General features: G+C 41.9%; 1 protein-coding gene across 2 annotated transcripts in view; it reads left to right on the top strand.

Moving 5' to 3' along the window:
• The window catches only part of THSD7B (thrombospondin type 1 domain containing 7B), a 1,078,590-nt gene that overhangs the window by 397,412 nt on the left and 664,246 nt on the right, over positions 1-16,932 (top strand). For both annotated transcript variants that reach the window (XM_075530023.1, XM_075530024.1), the window contains exon 4: positions 3,202-3,450. In XM_075530023.1, the coding sequence (XP_075386138.1) occupies positions 3,202-3,450 (249 nt within the window). The remainder of the gene's footprint in view (positions 1-3,201; positions 3,451-16,932) is intronic.

Genomic DNA, 16,932 nt, shown 5'->3' with positions numbered 1-16,932 from the left:
TACCTCTTGAAATGGTAGAATATCAACTAGTTCTTTTTGGTCCAGTGACTCTGTATTATTTCCATTTTCTTTCAATGCTTCCTGATTCATTCAATGTTTGCATATAGAGACTTTTAATAGTCCAAGTTGAGCCTGGATATATGGCTGATTCCTAATGTGTACTCTTTATGGTTTTGTAACTTTTTTGTCTTTGCACATTTCATTCTAATATTCTACTTTGTCTTCTCAATGAGCCCTTTGACATTTACTGTTCAGCTTTTTGGCTCCATTATTTCTTCTCTTTCTCAGCTCCTCTTTGACGAAGAGCAAGTGTCAGAGTCTTCCGACATCCACTTTTATCTTTTATTTATTTTCTGTGTTTTTAGCGACCTGTTGCTTTCTTCATGCATGATGATTTTTGATGTCCTCCCACAGCTCATCAGGTCTTCTGTCATCAGTGTTCAATGCATCAAATCTGTTCTTGAGATGTTCTTGAAATTCACATAGGATAGACTCAAGGAGATGTTTTGGTTCTTGTGGTCTCGCTCTCATTTTCTTGAGCGTCAACCTGAACTTCCATATGAGCAATTGATTGTTCCATAGTGGAGCCCTGGCCAGTTTCAGCTGCTGATATTGACCTTCTCCATCATCTCTTCCCACAGACATAGTCAATCTGCCTTCTATGTATTCCATCTGGATAAGTCCACATGTATCGTCTCCGTTTGTGTTGTTGGAAAGGATATTTGCCATTAAGTAATTGTTGGTCTTCCACATTTCTATTATATGACCTCTGACATCGTTTCTATCACCAAAACCCACTTCCCAACTAATAGTCCTTCATCTTTGTTTCCAGCTTTTACATTCCAACATAATTATCAATACATATTGATGGCATGTTTGATTAATTTCAGAGTCAAGATGTGGGTAGAATTTTACAGTTTCTTTATCATTTGCTTTCTTGGTGGTGTATACATTTAAACAATACTTGTATTGACTAGATTCCCTTGTATTTGGACAGCATTGTGCCCCGAGGTAGATCTCGAAATGTCCTATTCGGTGATGAATGCAAAGCTACTCCTCTTGACAATGTCATTCCTGGCATAGGAAACCATGTGATTGGCTGATTCCTTTTTTTAAACAAAATGTTTTATTAGGAGCTCATACAACTCTTATCACAATCCATACATAAATCAGTTGTATAAAGCACATTTGTACATTCATTGCCCTCATCATTCTCAAAACATTTGCTCTCCACTTAAGCCCCTGGCATCAGGTCCTCGTTTTTTCCTCTTCCTCCCTGCTTCCCCCTCCCCCTCCCTCCTGAGCCCTTGCTAATTTATAAATTATTATTTTGTCATATATTGCCCCATCCGACGTCTCCATTCCCCCCCTTTTCTGTTGTCTATTCCCCAAGGAAAAGGTCACATATAGATCCTTGTAATTGGTTCCCTTTTTCCAACCCACTCTCACTCTACCCTCCCTGTATCGGCACTCACACCCCTAGTCCTGAAGGGATCATCTGCCATGGATTCCCTGTGCCTCCAGCTCCCATCTGCACCAGTGTATATCCTTTGCTCTATCCAGACTTGCAAGGTAGAACTAGAGGAAAGCTGTATGCTTCATTGGTGCTACTTTGCACCCTGACTGACTCATCTCCTCCCTAGACCCCTCTGCAAGGGGATCTCCAGTGGCCCGACAAATGGGTTTGGGTCTCCACTCTGCACTCCCCCCTTCATTCACTATGGTAAGATTTTTTTCTTCTGATTATGCCTTATAGCTGATCCCTTTGACACCTTGTTATCACACAGGCTGGTGCGCTTCTTCCATGTGGGCTTTGTTGCTTCTTCTGAGCTAGATAGCCGCTTGTTTACCTTCAAGCCTTTAAAATCCCAGATGCTATCTCTTTTGATAGGTGGGCACCATCAGCTTTCTTCGCCACATTTGCTTATGCACCCATTTGTTTTCAGCGATCATCTTGTGGAGGTGTGCACCCAATGATATGATTTTTTGTTCTTTGATGCCTGATAACTGATCCCTTCAGAAACTCGTGATCACGCAGGCTGGTGTGTTCTTCCATGTGGGCTTTGTTGCTTCTGAGTTAGATGGCCACTTGTTTATCTTCAAGCCTCTAAGACCCCAGACACTATCTCTTTTGATAGCCGGGCACCATCAGCTTTCTTCACCACATTTGCTTATTCACCTACTTTGTTTTCAGAGATTGTGTCAAGAGGGTGAGCATCATAGATTTCCAATTTAGTAGAAGAAAGTATTCTTGCATTGAGGGAGTACTTGAGTAGAGGCCCAATATCCTTCCACCACCTTAATACTAAATCTATAAACATAGGCCCATAGATCAATTTCCCCATGCTCATATGGCTGATTCCTAATGGTCATTACCAGTTCATTTCAGCTCACTAGCGTATCAATTTATATGTCTTTCATTTCTTCTTTTGACAAAGTCTAAGTTTCTTATATTCAGACATTCTAAGCTCAGATGTTTCATTTATGCTCACAGCTATTTCTGTTTCCTCTGAGTCAGGCCATCAGCAGAGGAAGGTGGTGAAGGCTTTTCTCAATCCGTGTCAATAAGGTCAGCTTCAGTGCCTGTGGGGCTCCTCTCTGGCACCCTGTGTCTTTGATTTTGAGGCTTTCAGTATCTGACAATATTTCAGTGCTATCCATAAGATTTTCATTGGCTCATTCTTCAGAAGTCCACAGCCAAGTCCTTTGTCATATTCTGTTCATAGTCTGGAAGCTCTGCTGAAGCCTGTGCACATTGGGTGACCTTTCTGGTGTTTGATATACCAGGGACATAGCTTCCAGAAACACACAAGCCACACAGTATGACAGACTGAGTGATGAGTGGTTGTAAAATATTATGCTTTCCCGTATTTTATCATGATGCCTTTATCATTTTAAAAATCCTCCTATTTGGAAGTTTTGAAATCCCTTGGGGTAATATAAATCCTTAGCTGATAACCAAAAAGTTGAAGCCTCAATTCATCCAGAGATGTCTCAGATGAGAAACTTGATGATATTCTCTTTGAAAATCTATCATGGGAAACCTGAAGTAGCACAGGTCTACTCTGTCCCACCAAGGGTTTCTCTGTGTTGGTTGCGATTTTCCTATTTAAAATTTTTTTTTTCAATTTGGAAACTTAAAACAGATATCAATTTGTCTTCTAATCCGTGGCCTCCTGTTTTCTGCTTCTGTCTCGTCAGCCTGTGCATGCAAGACTCCTTCCCTCTGACCGTTCAATCCTGCCTCATGCCAAAAGACTGTGAAACCAGCGAATGGTCCTCCTGGAGCCCCTGCTCTAAGACCTGCCATTCTGGGAGTCTCTCCCCTGGCTTTAGGAGTAGGAGCCGGAATGTGACTCACCTTGCTATTGGAGGTGGAAAGAAGTGCCCTCAACTTCTCGAGAAAGAGGCCTGCATTGCCCAGAGAGAACTTTTGCCGCACTGTCCCAGGTATTGTGCATTCTTTGGTGTGAGTATTTCGTGTCACATATACTTGGTGTAGTGCAAGGGAGGTAGAAGATGCAAAATACTTTTATTTAATCTTTGCTCAGTACAAAATTCCTGTGGTAGTTACATAATCTGGTGTCAACTTGAGACTATTAAGAGTGAAGGGGTGGAGTTTAGTCTGTCAATCAGGTCACAGCTAGTTGATCTCTTTTTGGAGGCGCAATGGAGATAAATACCTCACTGGAGGCCAGGCACAGTCTCTCTGCTTCCTCTCCCTGCAAAACATTCCTGTTGACAAGCCACATGGAGCTACACTGATAGAACCAGAGCCGTGGAGCTGGAGGAGCCACATGGAGACCCATGCCAGCGCTGAGATGCTTCCACTGCCACTAGAGCCATAAGATTTCCACCCACAGGCCTGTGATATTCCTGCTGTCTGCATCATTGCATGTGGTGTGTGAGTCTGAAGAGGAATTTGCAGACTGGTATCGTACATATGGGCTAATATTAGACTTATGTACTTGATCTGGACTGGGCTGGGATATGCTCTTAATATAGAGTTACTCTTTATATAAAGTGCTCTCATATGCACATGTGAGGGTCTGTGAATGTGTTTCTCTAGTCTACCCAGGCGAACACAGTTCCCTACTAGGCATTGTAGGATAAAGGATGAAGAGTGCGACTATTATTCTGGGTTGAGAGCCTGTTTCTCTGAAGCAATGTAAATTTTGGCAAGGTGGATAATGTCTCATGCCTTAAATTCCTCTTCCATTAGCAATTCTTGTTGCATACATCACCTGACACTTATTAAGTAGTTGTTACTCATTACTACCTGACGTAGCTTACTTAATAATTATTACAAACTAAAGTCATTTACAGCAACCTCATTTTACAAATAAGGCAATTAATGCTCACAAAGCTTCAATACTTTCTATGTTTTACAGCTAATGAGTACCAGAGCCCTTATTCTCAGCCAGCTCTGTCTCCAAATTCCTTGACCATTCAGTGGAAATGCCTTCTTCTAGAGTCTCTGGGTAGATAGACATTGTTAGAAAAGTGATATCATATAGCTTAGTAGCTATATTTTAATATCTTGGGTTTTTTTAATGCTAGGTGGCTTCACAATGTTATTTTAAATTCCAATTTCCCACAAACTTTTTGAAGACCCCCTTTCCTTTGCTTGCTTAGAAAGCTCCTGAAAAAGCCTCCTGTAGCTTTTCCTTTGGGTATTTAGCTCATGAGGAGCCAGGCTGGCAACTACACAACTATGGACGGACTACAGCCTGCTCTTTGTTTGGCCTGAGATGAGGTATGCACTAGGGGTGGTGGTGCTGGGTAGAGCAGCATGCTTCTTTTGTCAATTGATTTTGACTCAGGATAACCTCGTGTATCTCAGTGCAGAGCTGCTCCATCAAGACTTTATGTCTGATTATTTTGAGGTATCCGGCCACCCCTTTTTGTTGAGGCCTTCTGGGCAGACCCAAATGACCATCCTTTTATTTATCAACTGAGTGTGTTAATCACTTACAACGAAAAAAGTGACTCTATGTTCATACCCAGGTAGTCATGTATATCATAGTTCTTCCCAATAAAATAACATGAGATGGTATTAATTCAAGACATGTTCCAGATGAAGTTTCCCTATTGATCTTCATTTGATTGGACTCTAACATCTGAGAAGAGAGGTTGCCAAATTTTCATATGAATTGACCCTCCAGTCTGAAACCGTTGCTGAAGTTGACATTAAAACCATAACACCAACAAGCACCACAGCAAATGGGGGATGTGTAGGAAGTGGGGGTCTTGGAGATGCACAAATGACCGTGCCAGCATCAAGGTCGACTGGCATTCTCATCTGGCTGGAACTGGGGTGTGTGCTGTACCACAGGGAAGCATAAAGGCTGCATACTAGCTTTTGTTTCTACTTTGGCATCCGTGGTGAAAATTCCTTGTGAACAAGAGATATAGAAACAACAATATATTAAGAAACAAAAATGCCTTTCTTCTTTCTCAGACTTCATCCTGATTGGTCCACCTGCATCAGGAAATTTGATAGATTCATTTTTTCCCAGCAAGGAAAAAAATGCATTTCTGTAATGCCTCATATGATATTTTTTCAACTTTCTTAGAATAATTATTTTTCTTTTACCTTTCAACTCTCTTTGCTCTTGGAGTTACATTCTTCATTGAACAAATATTTATTGAGTTATTGCTGTGTACTAAGTACCATATGTTAATCATTCAGGCACTTCAGCAAACACAATTGGCAAAGTTCCCTGGCTTTCCTCAGCTTACATTTTAGCGGAAATGTAAATATTTGTGATGTTCTTATTGAATGCCATTAAGCTAATATTTATTTTGAATCCGTCACTTCTTGTTTTGGGTATGTATGAATGGATCTTGATTATAGATAAACAAGAGACTCAACAAAAGAGAAGAGCATGGCTTTCATACTAAGTAAATATAAATAGGTAAACCATATATTTTGAGAATGTGCTATGACAAGAAAACAAGCTAGAGCAAATAAGGGTGTCTTTTTTCTAGATGGTGTTCTAGGGATTATCACCAAACCACGTCAAACTCATTGTCACTATGTCAATGCTGACCTATAGCAACCTTATAGGATGGGCTAGAACTGCCCACCTTGAGTTTCTGAGACTATAAACTCTAGAGGGGAATAGAAAGCCCAATCTGTCTCCCAAGGAGTGCCTGCTGGTTTTGAACTGCTGACTTTAGGGCTGTCAGTGCAAGCATAAATGCTCTGCCACCAGCGCTCTGTTTAGTAGCTACGGTAAAGCTTCATCAGAAAATCTGAGTTTGGATTGGGACTTGAAGGAGTGAGGAGGTTGACCCTCTAGGTAGCTATGAGGGAAATAGTCCCAGGAGAGGATATAACAAGAGCAAGCACCCTAAGATGAGGAGAGCACTCTGTTTCCTGAATATTAATATTTCTCCCAAAGGATTTATCAGTTGAATAACTTGGTTTTTACACTTTCCACCTGTTGGTATTCCACTAGCAGAATTTGGCTTTATTGCACTGACCAGCATTCCAGCCCCTAATAATAGAACGATGCCTGCAGGCTTAATGACATGTAAAGAATTAAAACCAGGTGGAGTCCGTGCCATCCACTCTCCCTGGGATTAGAGCACATTGCATGTTTCCTGGGCAGTCCTCTGCTCATTTAAATGGGAACAGAAACATAGTCTATATTATGCCAATTAGCAACATTTTCTATCCAGGACTGTGAAGCTGCAAACTTGTGATTTTTGGATCCAGACATATGAGTGCATCTACCCTCGGAGCTTTGCTTCAGCATTGTACGTTTAACTGTGTCCCACCTCCAACATCCCACTGAGCGCTCGCTCACACAGGACCGCAGTGCGCGGTGGAACCGGATGAGACCACCTTGTTATCCCAGGTCTCCCATGGTTGCAGCCTCTGACAGGGTGTCTCCACTTCTCCCTTAGTATTGAGAATCCCCTGCTTACACAAGCCTCGCAGAGGAGGAAGGCCTTCAATGGTGTGGATTGACACAGTGGCTGCAGCCAGGGGCTGTAACATGTGTGAGGATGGCGCAGGCCAAGGGTGTTTTGTTCTGTTAGACGCAGGGCTGCTGTGAGTAGGAACTCACTCTCAGGCAGCTAAAACAACAACATACAGTGAATTTTCCTTCTCTGACAGGCTTCTACCACATTGTTTCCAGCTTTTAAAGGTTTTCCTGCATAGGACGCTGAGACTGCAATTTAGCACTTCCTCATTTGATGTGGTCCTCTCCGCTCTTACTGGGCATCATAAACGTGTGCATTATTAGATTTGTTCAAACACTGAAAGAGGTCAGTTTTGTAAGATGATTGTTCACTTCAGTTCCTCTTGCTTGTCTGAAATTATAGATGTCTAATGTGTGAGATCCTACATCCCGAAGAAGGAGATGGTAAAAATCATTCTGAGACCTTAGCAGATAAGATGGCTCTGTTTAATAGATAAGGAATGGCAGACAGCACAGAAGCTAGAATAGTTCTGTCTTCAAATATCACAGAGGTTCGGCATATTCAAATTCTGCATAAGCTGATCTCTTTTGTTTAAGCAAAGACCCCTCGTCTTCTGGCTGAAGACAGTGCATCTATCACACACAGATATTGAAAAATGTCCACTGCCGACATCTGTCCTGGAAGTGACACCTCAGATAATTTGCAGCATCTTCCATCACCCCACAGGGAGGCAACAGTTTCCACAAGAAGATGACTGGTCTAGCTCTTGGATGATCATTCTGAGTTAGAAATCGAATGTAAGAAACTGCTATTAAATAGTGACAGTGACAAATGTAGAGAAAAACTTTTGGGATCTCAAGGCAGAAGATGCATGGTTGATAGTATTTATATTTTGTCATATTACTACACAGAAAAGTCAATTTGTAAAACCTTGCTTCAATACTGTGGTCTGACTTTGAATAGATAGGCTCTTTGAATCTATCACTTCTTGCTTCTTGAATGTATGAATTCATGTTTCTCATGGGTAAACAAGAGACTTTTCATAAAATATCTATGTGTAAAATCATACTGCAGACCTACATGTGTGTCCTGCAGAACACTATACTTTGCTTATAAAACCACGCCCAGAGGCCACAAACCTGCTGCAATTAAAGGGACTTTATCTCATGCTTGATTTGACTCATGGCAGTTCCAGGTGTGTCGGGGCAGCTCTGTGCTCTGTAAGAGTTTCAGAAGTAGGTTGCCAGACCTTTCCTCAGTGGCACCTGTGGGTTGACTCAAGTGTCCAACCTTTAAGTTAGCGGTCAAGTGCCTTTACCATTTTACCAGGGACTACAGTACCTAGGAGACCAGCCTGGTTTTCTCTGAAATCTCCTTGAGGCATTGAAACCAGTTTTATTAGATATTCTAGATAAAATATTTTTTCCAGGAGAAAACTCTGGGGAATCCCTGAAGGAATTTAAATTTTGGATGAGTACTAAAGTTAATGATGAACCAAGGGGAAAATGCAGAACACCAAACCAGCTACTGTCAAGTCCGTTCTGACTCACAGGGACCTTATGTCTGGTTTCGCAGGCTGTTAATCTCTAGAAGAGAGGATCACGCCACTTTCTCCTGAGCAGTGGCTGATAGGCTTGAACCTCCAACCCTGTAGCCAGCAGTCCAACTCTTACCCAACAGCATCACAAATAGCCAGATAAAGAACCAAAGAAAAGGGTGGAGAATAAATACTGGGCTTGGTTCTTTCTTCCTTTGCCAATGGAAATGCAGGGAGCTACTGGTGTTGATGTGTTGTGAAGAAATGTTCTTTCAAACTTGCTTAGATCTGCCAATGTATCATGACTGGAGCAGTCAGAAAACTGAGGGCCTGCAGTCGCCGTTCAATTGTTTTGATTCTTTGCAATACCCTTTTCCATAACTAGATAGTCCAGAATATAGAACAGTAATGCTCCTACACATCACCCCCTTAAATATGAAGATGACTTTTTGTTAATTGATTGATTTTCCTTTACCTTAGCGGTGGCTATTATTTGTTGTTAGGTTCCCTCAAGGTGGTTTGCGACCCCCAGTGACTCTCTATTCAACAGAATGAAATCCTGAGCCAGCCTCACAATTGTTCTTATAATTGAGCCCATTGTTGCAGCCACTGTGTCTTGCCAAAAGGTCTTCCTCTTTCGACTGCACCTCTGCTTTACCCACTATGGTGTCTTGCTGCAGAAAGGTGACTCTCCTTAAAACGTGTCCAAAGTAGGTCAGACAAAGTCTCAGCATCCTTATTTCTAAGGAGCATTCTGCTTGTACTTCTTCCAAGACAGATTTCTTTGTTCTCTTGGCAATCCACCATGCTCCTTCAATATTCCTCACCAGCACCCTAATCCAAATGCAGTGGGCCCCTTTCAGTCCTCCTTGTGCAATGTCCAACTTTCCCAATCAAATTTACCTTTACTTGGGTCAGGCACACATTGGTCCGGAAATGAACATCCTTGCTTTCTCACATCTTAAGAGGCCGTGTGCAGCCATTTTACCAGTGCAATGTGCTAGGCGATCTCTTCACTGTTGCTTCCCTGAGCAGTGATTGTGGAGTCAGGCCAGGTGAAATCCTTGACAAGAGTGTTCTTTTGCCATTTATCGAGATGTTACCATATTTCACACCAGGTACAAAAGCAAACTCAAGAGGGATCACAATTCTAAATATAAGTCACATACTGATGAAGACAATCAATAAATAAAATAGGATACAAGCTTAGGGACCTGAATACAAGGCATACACACTGCCAAACCTAATGAAAAAGAACCACAATGTAGAAGACAAAATAAAGAGTTGGGATCTCCTAAAAATATGACATTTATGCACTACAAAAAGACTTCATCAAAAATGTCAACAGGGAACCCAAGGATTGGGAAAATATTGAGTAATAAGTATATCAGATAAAAGGCTAATCTCCAAAATCTGTAGCTAACTACACCTAACGAGAAAAACACAAATAATAATGCAAACAAAAAATGCGCACAAGACATGAATAGGCAATTTACTAAAGACAACAACCTGTGATTAACCATATGAAGAAAATTTAACAATATTTAGAAATAAGATAAATATAAATTAAAACAACGAGATATCACCTTGCACTGTCACTTTTGGCAAAATTCAGTGAAATAGAAAATAACAAATGCAGGAAGAATGGTTAAGCAAATGAGCTCTGGTACATTTATACTATGGAGTTTTGTGCATCAATAGCAACAGCGATAACTCTCTGTAGTAATGCAAGAACATGGATAGAAGTAGAGAATTGTATGATGAGCAAACTCGGTCCATCTTACAAAGATAAGCATTTATTATCACTTATAAGAAAAAAACAAGGAGAAGAAATGTGGTTTGCCCAACAATAGGCAAAATTGACAAGTACAAAGAGGCAAGGGAAGGGGTGGGCACAGGAGAAGGGCGGGATAATGGGGCAGTGGGGTGGCTAGTGGGGGGGTGACCAAAAATGGAGAGTTTGCTATGAAAAAAACAATAAAATAAGTAAAATAAATTGCTTCATGGAAACAAACAAACAAGGAAACAAAACACTCTCCAGATTCCTTACTCCTCAGATCAAAATATCGCTCTGAAAGGAGGAAAATAAAACTGAAGTGGACATGATGACGTATAAGTTCATTTCATTGAAAGAGTAAATATAGACCCAGTTGTAAGGATTTGGGTCTCCCTTACATTGAGTTGTATTCCATGCTGAAGGCTGCAATCCTGGCTCTTCAGCTGCAAGTGCTTCAAGGCCCCCTCACTTTCAGTCATCAAGGTAATGCCATGTGGGTATTGCAGGTTATTGTTCATAAGCCTTCCTCCAAGCCTGATGTCACTGTCTCCTTCCTATAATCCGGCCTCTCTGATTATGTGCTCAGCATATAGCATGAATATATATAGTGGAAGGTGCAAACCGTTCTTGATTTTAAACCATGCGGCATTCCCTTCTCCTGTTCACACCATTGCCTCTTGATCCAAGTACAGGTTCCACAGGAGCACACTTATCTGCTCTGGAATTCCCTTTCCTCTCCAGGCCATCTGTAGCTTGTTATGACCCACACAGTCAAACGCCTTCGCATAATCAGTAGAACACAATGGACATCTGCTGCTATTCTCTCGTTTCAGCCAAGATCCCTCTGACATGAACTAGGATCTCCCTTGTTCCTCATGCTCTTATGACTCAGCGCTGAATTTCTGGTGTCTCTCTGGCAATGAACTGCTGCCACTGTTATTGGATGATCTTCAGCAAAATTTTTCGTTATGTTAGCACCCAGAAAAGAGCCTGGATCATCATTTTATTGTTGTTTACTCTTTCCCGGTTGCCGTGGAGTTGACTGATAGAATAGAGTTATGCTCAAAAGGGGTTTCAATGGCTTCCCAGTCTCCACTCAGTGAAGTCAAACCGAACTTTTATTAAGCAGCCACGTGTATTCATTAATAATTTTTACCATCTAGGGACTCTGGTTCATATTAGATGCTCAGTAAGCATTGAGTGAATGAATGTTATAATGCAGGGCTATTTCAGACCAATATTGAGGACGGGATACTTTATTCCATGCACACACATATTATATAATGTGTGTAAATCATTCAGAGATATGTCTATGAACAACAGCTATGGGTTAAATATGAGCATCCACTCAGAAAAATGATGAGCACGTGGAGTTAGCAAAATTTGGCAATGACCTCATTCTACTGTTAGGGTTATCTCTGGTTTTCCACATTGAAAGTCTCTGTTGTCATTGACCTTTAGAATACCTTCAAAACGGTTGACTTAAGGAACCACAGTCTGCAGAGGTAAAAGGCTCTCGGGGAAGACAAGCACAGCACCTGCCATGCCTTCTCTCTCTGTTCTTACTGATTTTCTACCACAGCATAGAGCACTGTGTGCAGTAGTAGCTTGGTATATGTTTTCAGATGAATTATTGGATGCTGTAAGGATTGTTATTATTTTTTAATTAAGAAGCTTCAAAAATTTAATTTAATTTTTAATGAAAAGCCTGCAAAGGTTGAGGACTAAGGGAGTCATGACCTAGAGAATCTATCTAAAAATAAATAAATACCTATTTTCATGGAGTTTGGAGATTATTTCATAAGAAGGAAGTGGTGGATGCCTTTTCATTGGGAGTCATGAATCATATTGTGTCCCCCACTAAATCGATGTGAACTTGGCTGGGCCATGATCCCAGGCTATTTGTCAATTATGTCATGATATAATCATTCCCTGTGATGTGATCTGCCAGAAGCAGCCAATCATTTGCAAGAGAGTGATGTTGAGATGCGACACCCATACGCCAATCAGTCCTGGTTTAAGGTATGAAGATTTTCACTGGGCTATGGCCTGTGTCCCCTGTCATTGTACTAGAGAGAAGTGAGCAGAGAAAGAAAGACCTCAGTATCTAAAAGGAAGGAAAAAGCAGGAGGGGGACATGCCCTTGGGTTCCAGGGCCCTTGTGCTGAGAACCTCCTGGACGCAGGGGAGATGGACCAAGACACATAGAGAGCGTCAAGGAACTCTGGACCCATATTTGTTGACTGGAGACAAGGGCCTTACCCTACAGCTGGTGGAGAAAGAAATATTTTCCCTTAGAGCTAGTTCCATGTATTTATGTATTAATCTGTGGGAAAATAAATTTATGTCTGTTGAAGCCATCCTCTTGTGGGGTTTTTTTTTTTTTTGGTAGCAATACCAAATAACGAAGCTATTGACACAGTCTTTTTACTGGTATGTGCAGCTTCATGAATCTTCCTGTGCCACTTCATTTCAAGTTCTTCCTAACTCATGGGTTTGGATCCCTGGTTCATGTATGAAAGCTTATGTCCTGCTAAGTGTTGTACGTAGTGATAGAAGTCTACATATGTATAGTTTGGCTAGCAAAGTCATCTAAGAAACAGCAGAAAACTTTACACTTCAGTGTAGCTTTCCATAATTAATAATTCACCCTATTCAATAAAAATTACCAGAACATAATTGTATAATGTGTGATCAATTTTCTTTATTTTCTTCATCTTCTCAGAAAAAAAACATAAGTACTGCTTTTCTTTTTTAAAAAAAAAACATTATATTCGGGGCTCATACAACTCTTATCACAATCCATGCATATACATACATCAATTGTATAAAGCATATCTGTACATTCTTTGGCCTAATCATTTTCTTTCTTTCTTTTTTTTTCTTTTTTTACATTTTATTAGGGGCTCATACAACTCTTATCTCAATCCACACATATACATACATCAATTGTATAAAGCACATCCATACATTCTTTGTCCTAATCACTCTCAAAGCATTTGCTCTCCTCTTAAGCCCTCTGCATCAGGTCCTCTTTTTTCCCCCTCCCTTGCCGCTCCCCCCTCCCTCATGAGCCCTTGATAGTCCACAGATTGTTATTTTGTCATATCTTGCCCTATCCGGAGTCTCCCTTCCCCCCCTTCTCTGCCGTCCATCTCCCAGGGAGGAGGTCACATGTGGATCCTTTTAATCAGTTCCCCCTTTCCAACCCACTCACCCTCCACTCTCCCAGCCTTGCCCCTCACTCCCCTGGTCCTGAAGGTATCGTCCACTCTGGATTCCCTGTGCCTCCAGCTCCCATATGCACCAGTGTACAATTTCTGCCCTATCCAGTCCTGCAAGGTAGAATTTGGATCATGGTAGTTGGGGGGAGGAAGCATCCAGGATCTGGGGGAAAGCTGTGTTCTTCATCGGTACTACATCGCACCCTGACTGACCCGTCTCCTCTCCTAAACCCCTGTGTGAGGGGATCTCCAGTGGTCGACACTTGTGCCTCAGGTCTCCACTCTGCACTTCCCCCTTCATTCACTATGGTATATATATATATACCATATGTATATATATATATATACACACACACACACACACACACATATATATATATATTCTTTTTTTTTTTCATGATGCCTTATACCTGGTCCCCTTGGCACCTCCTGATCGCACCGGCTGGTGTGTTTCTTCCATGTGGGCTTTATTGCTTCTGAGCTAGATGGCCGCTTGTTCACCTTCAAGCCTTTAAGACCCCAGATACTATCTCTTTCAATAGCCGGGCACCATCAGCTTTCTTCGCCACATTTGCTTATGCACCCGTTTGTCTTCAGCGATCATATCATGGAGGTGTGCAGCCAAACATATGATTTTTTGTTCTTTGATGCCTGCTAACTGATCCCTTTGGGACCACACGAACACACAGGTTGGTGTGTTCTTCCATGTGGACTTTGTTGCTTCTGAGCTAGATGGCTGCTTGTTTATCTTCAAGCCTTTAAGACCCCAGTCACTATCTATTTTGATAGCTGGGCACCATCAGCTTTCTTCAACACATTTACTTGTTCATCCTCTTTGATTTCAGCAGTTGTGTCGGGAGAGTGAGCATCATAGAGTGCAAATTTAATAAAAGAAAGTATTCATGCATTGAGGGAGTGCTTGAGTAGAGGCCCAAGGTCCTTCCACCACCTTAATACTAAACCTATAAATGTAGACACTTAGATCTATTTCCCCATCCTCATATATATATTTGCATGTACATGTCTTTGTCTAGACTTCCATAAATTCCCCTTGACTCCCAGCTCCTTCCTCCATCTTCCTTGACTTTCCTCCTGCCCCACTACCATGCTCTGTCCCCACCTGGGCTACAGCTATACCTCTTCTCTATACAACCTTACCCTTGATCATTCCCCACCTGGCCTGCCACTCCCCCCTCACTACCCTTTTGGGTCCCATGTTGTTCCCTTGTCCCTGTGTTTGTTAATACCACTTCCTTATCCCCCTACCCCTACCCCACCCCAAGTCCCCCCGGAACTGTCGGTCCTGTTGTTTTTCCTCCAGATAATTCATCCAGCCTGTCCTATTCAGACAGACCTGTGGAGACACTAACATGCATGAAAACAAGACAGAGGAAAACAAAGCAACACATTTATGATGTTAAAAGGGCAAGAGACATTATCATAAATTAGTTATGCTGTAGTACATTGATTTTTTAATACATACATACATTCGATTTGAATACCTTGTCCTCGTGTTTCTTCCCCACAAGTGTTTGAAAATCCACATGTGCTCAGTCAAAACACGACCATTAACGAACGCAATTATTCTTTCAATCTGTCATCCTTAAATCACTTAAGAATTCATGTTGCTCTGCTTTATAGTGAAACCTTTAGGAGAAGGGGGAAAAAAGAAATGTACACTTAGTAAGCAATTCTAAGATTTATGAAAGAGTTGAAGCTTGGATTCTAAAGGGCAGGGGTTTGTATAAACCTGCGATAGCCCCAGAATCTTATTACTATTGGAATAGTTTTATGTCACATTGATACGTTAGGGGATTTCCAAAAACAGACCCTGAATACGCCTATTTTTCTAAAATTGGATTTGCTAACTTAGGACACCTTTACTCATTCCTTCACAGCAATGACGTCCTTGCTTTCTCTGCCCCATTCTCACCTTAATGTAGAGAATAGTTTCATCATGGGATTCCCTACATTGGACAGTATTATTCTTGCAAGTTGATTACCCAAATGAGTAATTTTGAGGCTTCTTCAGTTACACATGTGCCTTCTGTATCTGTGATGAAGTGAAATTACACTGTATGTATGTGTGATTTCTTAGAAATCCTTAGTTTTGAAACTCCCATGGAGTCATGCAAACAACGTGTCCAGACTCTTAACTCTCAGCAATTGTACAGTTTTATCAATCTTCTGGATATAACTTATCTCAGAAAGACGAAAAGAAAACCCCACAACTTGCAAGAAAGAGAACCAGCAGCCGGGCACGAAAGAGAGCTCTGCTAGAAATCTAAGTGGTGGCTGAGGCTGCAGCACCCAGATCAGGAGACAGGATGGCGGGCTTCCTGGCCCAAGGCAGAAATAGGGTTGACTGTCTTAGAGCAGAAGGCTGGATTCCACAGTGGTCTGCACTCTGAGCATTTATCAGCACTAAAGTAGCTTTGTCATATGTGCTTGAAGAGGCAAGACAGGCAAAGAGACTGTATATTTAATGTTTGTTTTCATTTTATCCTAATTTATAAATTCTTACCTTTCCTGATAATCCTCATAATAATGTTTTGTCTCTGAGTTTGTGTGACTATTGCAAGGAATTTTGTGACCCAGCAAAGAAGTAGAGTGCTTTGAGAGGGTGTGTGTTAGTCTGGGTACTTTAGAGAAACAAATCCACAGAAACTCCTATGTATAAGAGAGAGTTTTATGTAAAGGGTAAGTGCACAAGAAACATCCCTACCCAGTGCTGCCCAAGCCCACAAGTCCAACATTAACCCATATGTCTACCCCAGCCCACAAAGTCCTCCTCCATCTCCCAAAACAGACACAGTGATGCCGACTGCAGGAGGAAAGCCGCATCAGTGAATGTGTAAGCATCTCAGCATTGGCAGGGGTCTCCCTGCAGCTGGTCCAGCACCCAGGGCTGCATTGGGGTAGGTCCATGGGGCTTCTCCTAGGGATGCCTTACAGGAAATGAGCCTTTCCAGCTGAATCTGGGAATTGACTAAGGCAGCAGCACCCTGGTCTGACCATCAGAAAGCAAGAGACCCAAGAACTAGAAAGGTGAGGCTCACCAAGCCATTTTTCTCTCCGCCCTTCAATTAAACCTGTGTTTATCGGCAAGGTTGGCACAATAAACTTTAACTAACTCAGCTCCCTCCGATGCTTTCCCAGCATGTTTGGTACAGCTCTCACAGTCCTTCCCATAGCCTTTCCAGTTGCCATTGAGCTGATTCTGACCCATAGTGACCCCCCGTGTGTCAGAATGGACCTCTATTTTCTTTCCGTATGGCTTTCCGTGGCTGATTTTTCGGAGGTAGTTCACCAGGGCTTCTGAGGTTTCTCTGGGAACCAGGGGTCCCGACCTGTCAGAGAGCAGGAGAATGCATGAACCATTCGTACCACGGTTCCTGCTGCAGCCTACAGTTCCACCCAGGGAACTGCTCCTAGGCTTAAACTTTCAGTTAGCAGCC

The sequence above is a fragment of the Tenrec ecaudatus genome, chromosome 13 (assembly GCF_050624435.1).
Source record: "Tenrec ecaudatus isolate mTenEca1 chromosome 13, mTenEca1.hap1, whole genome shotgun sequence".
Lineage (NCBI taxonomy): Eukaryota > Metazoa > Chordata > Mammalia > Afrosoricida > Tenrecidae > Tenrec > Tenrec ecaudatus.
The sequence above is the reverse complement of the archived record's forward strand: the minus strand, read 5'-3'. Positions and strand labels throughout refer to the sequence as shown.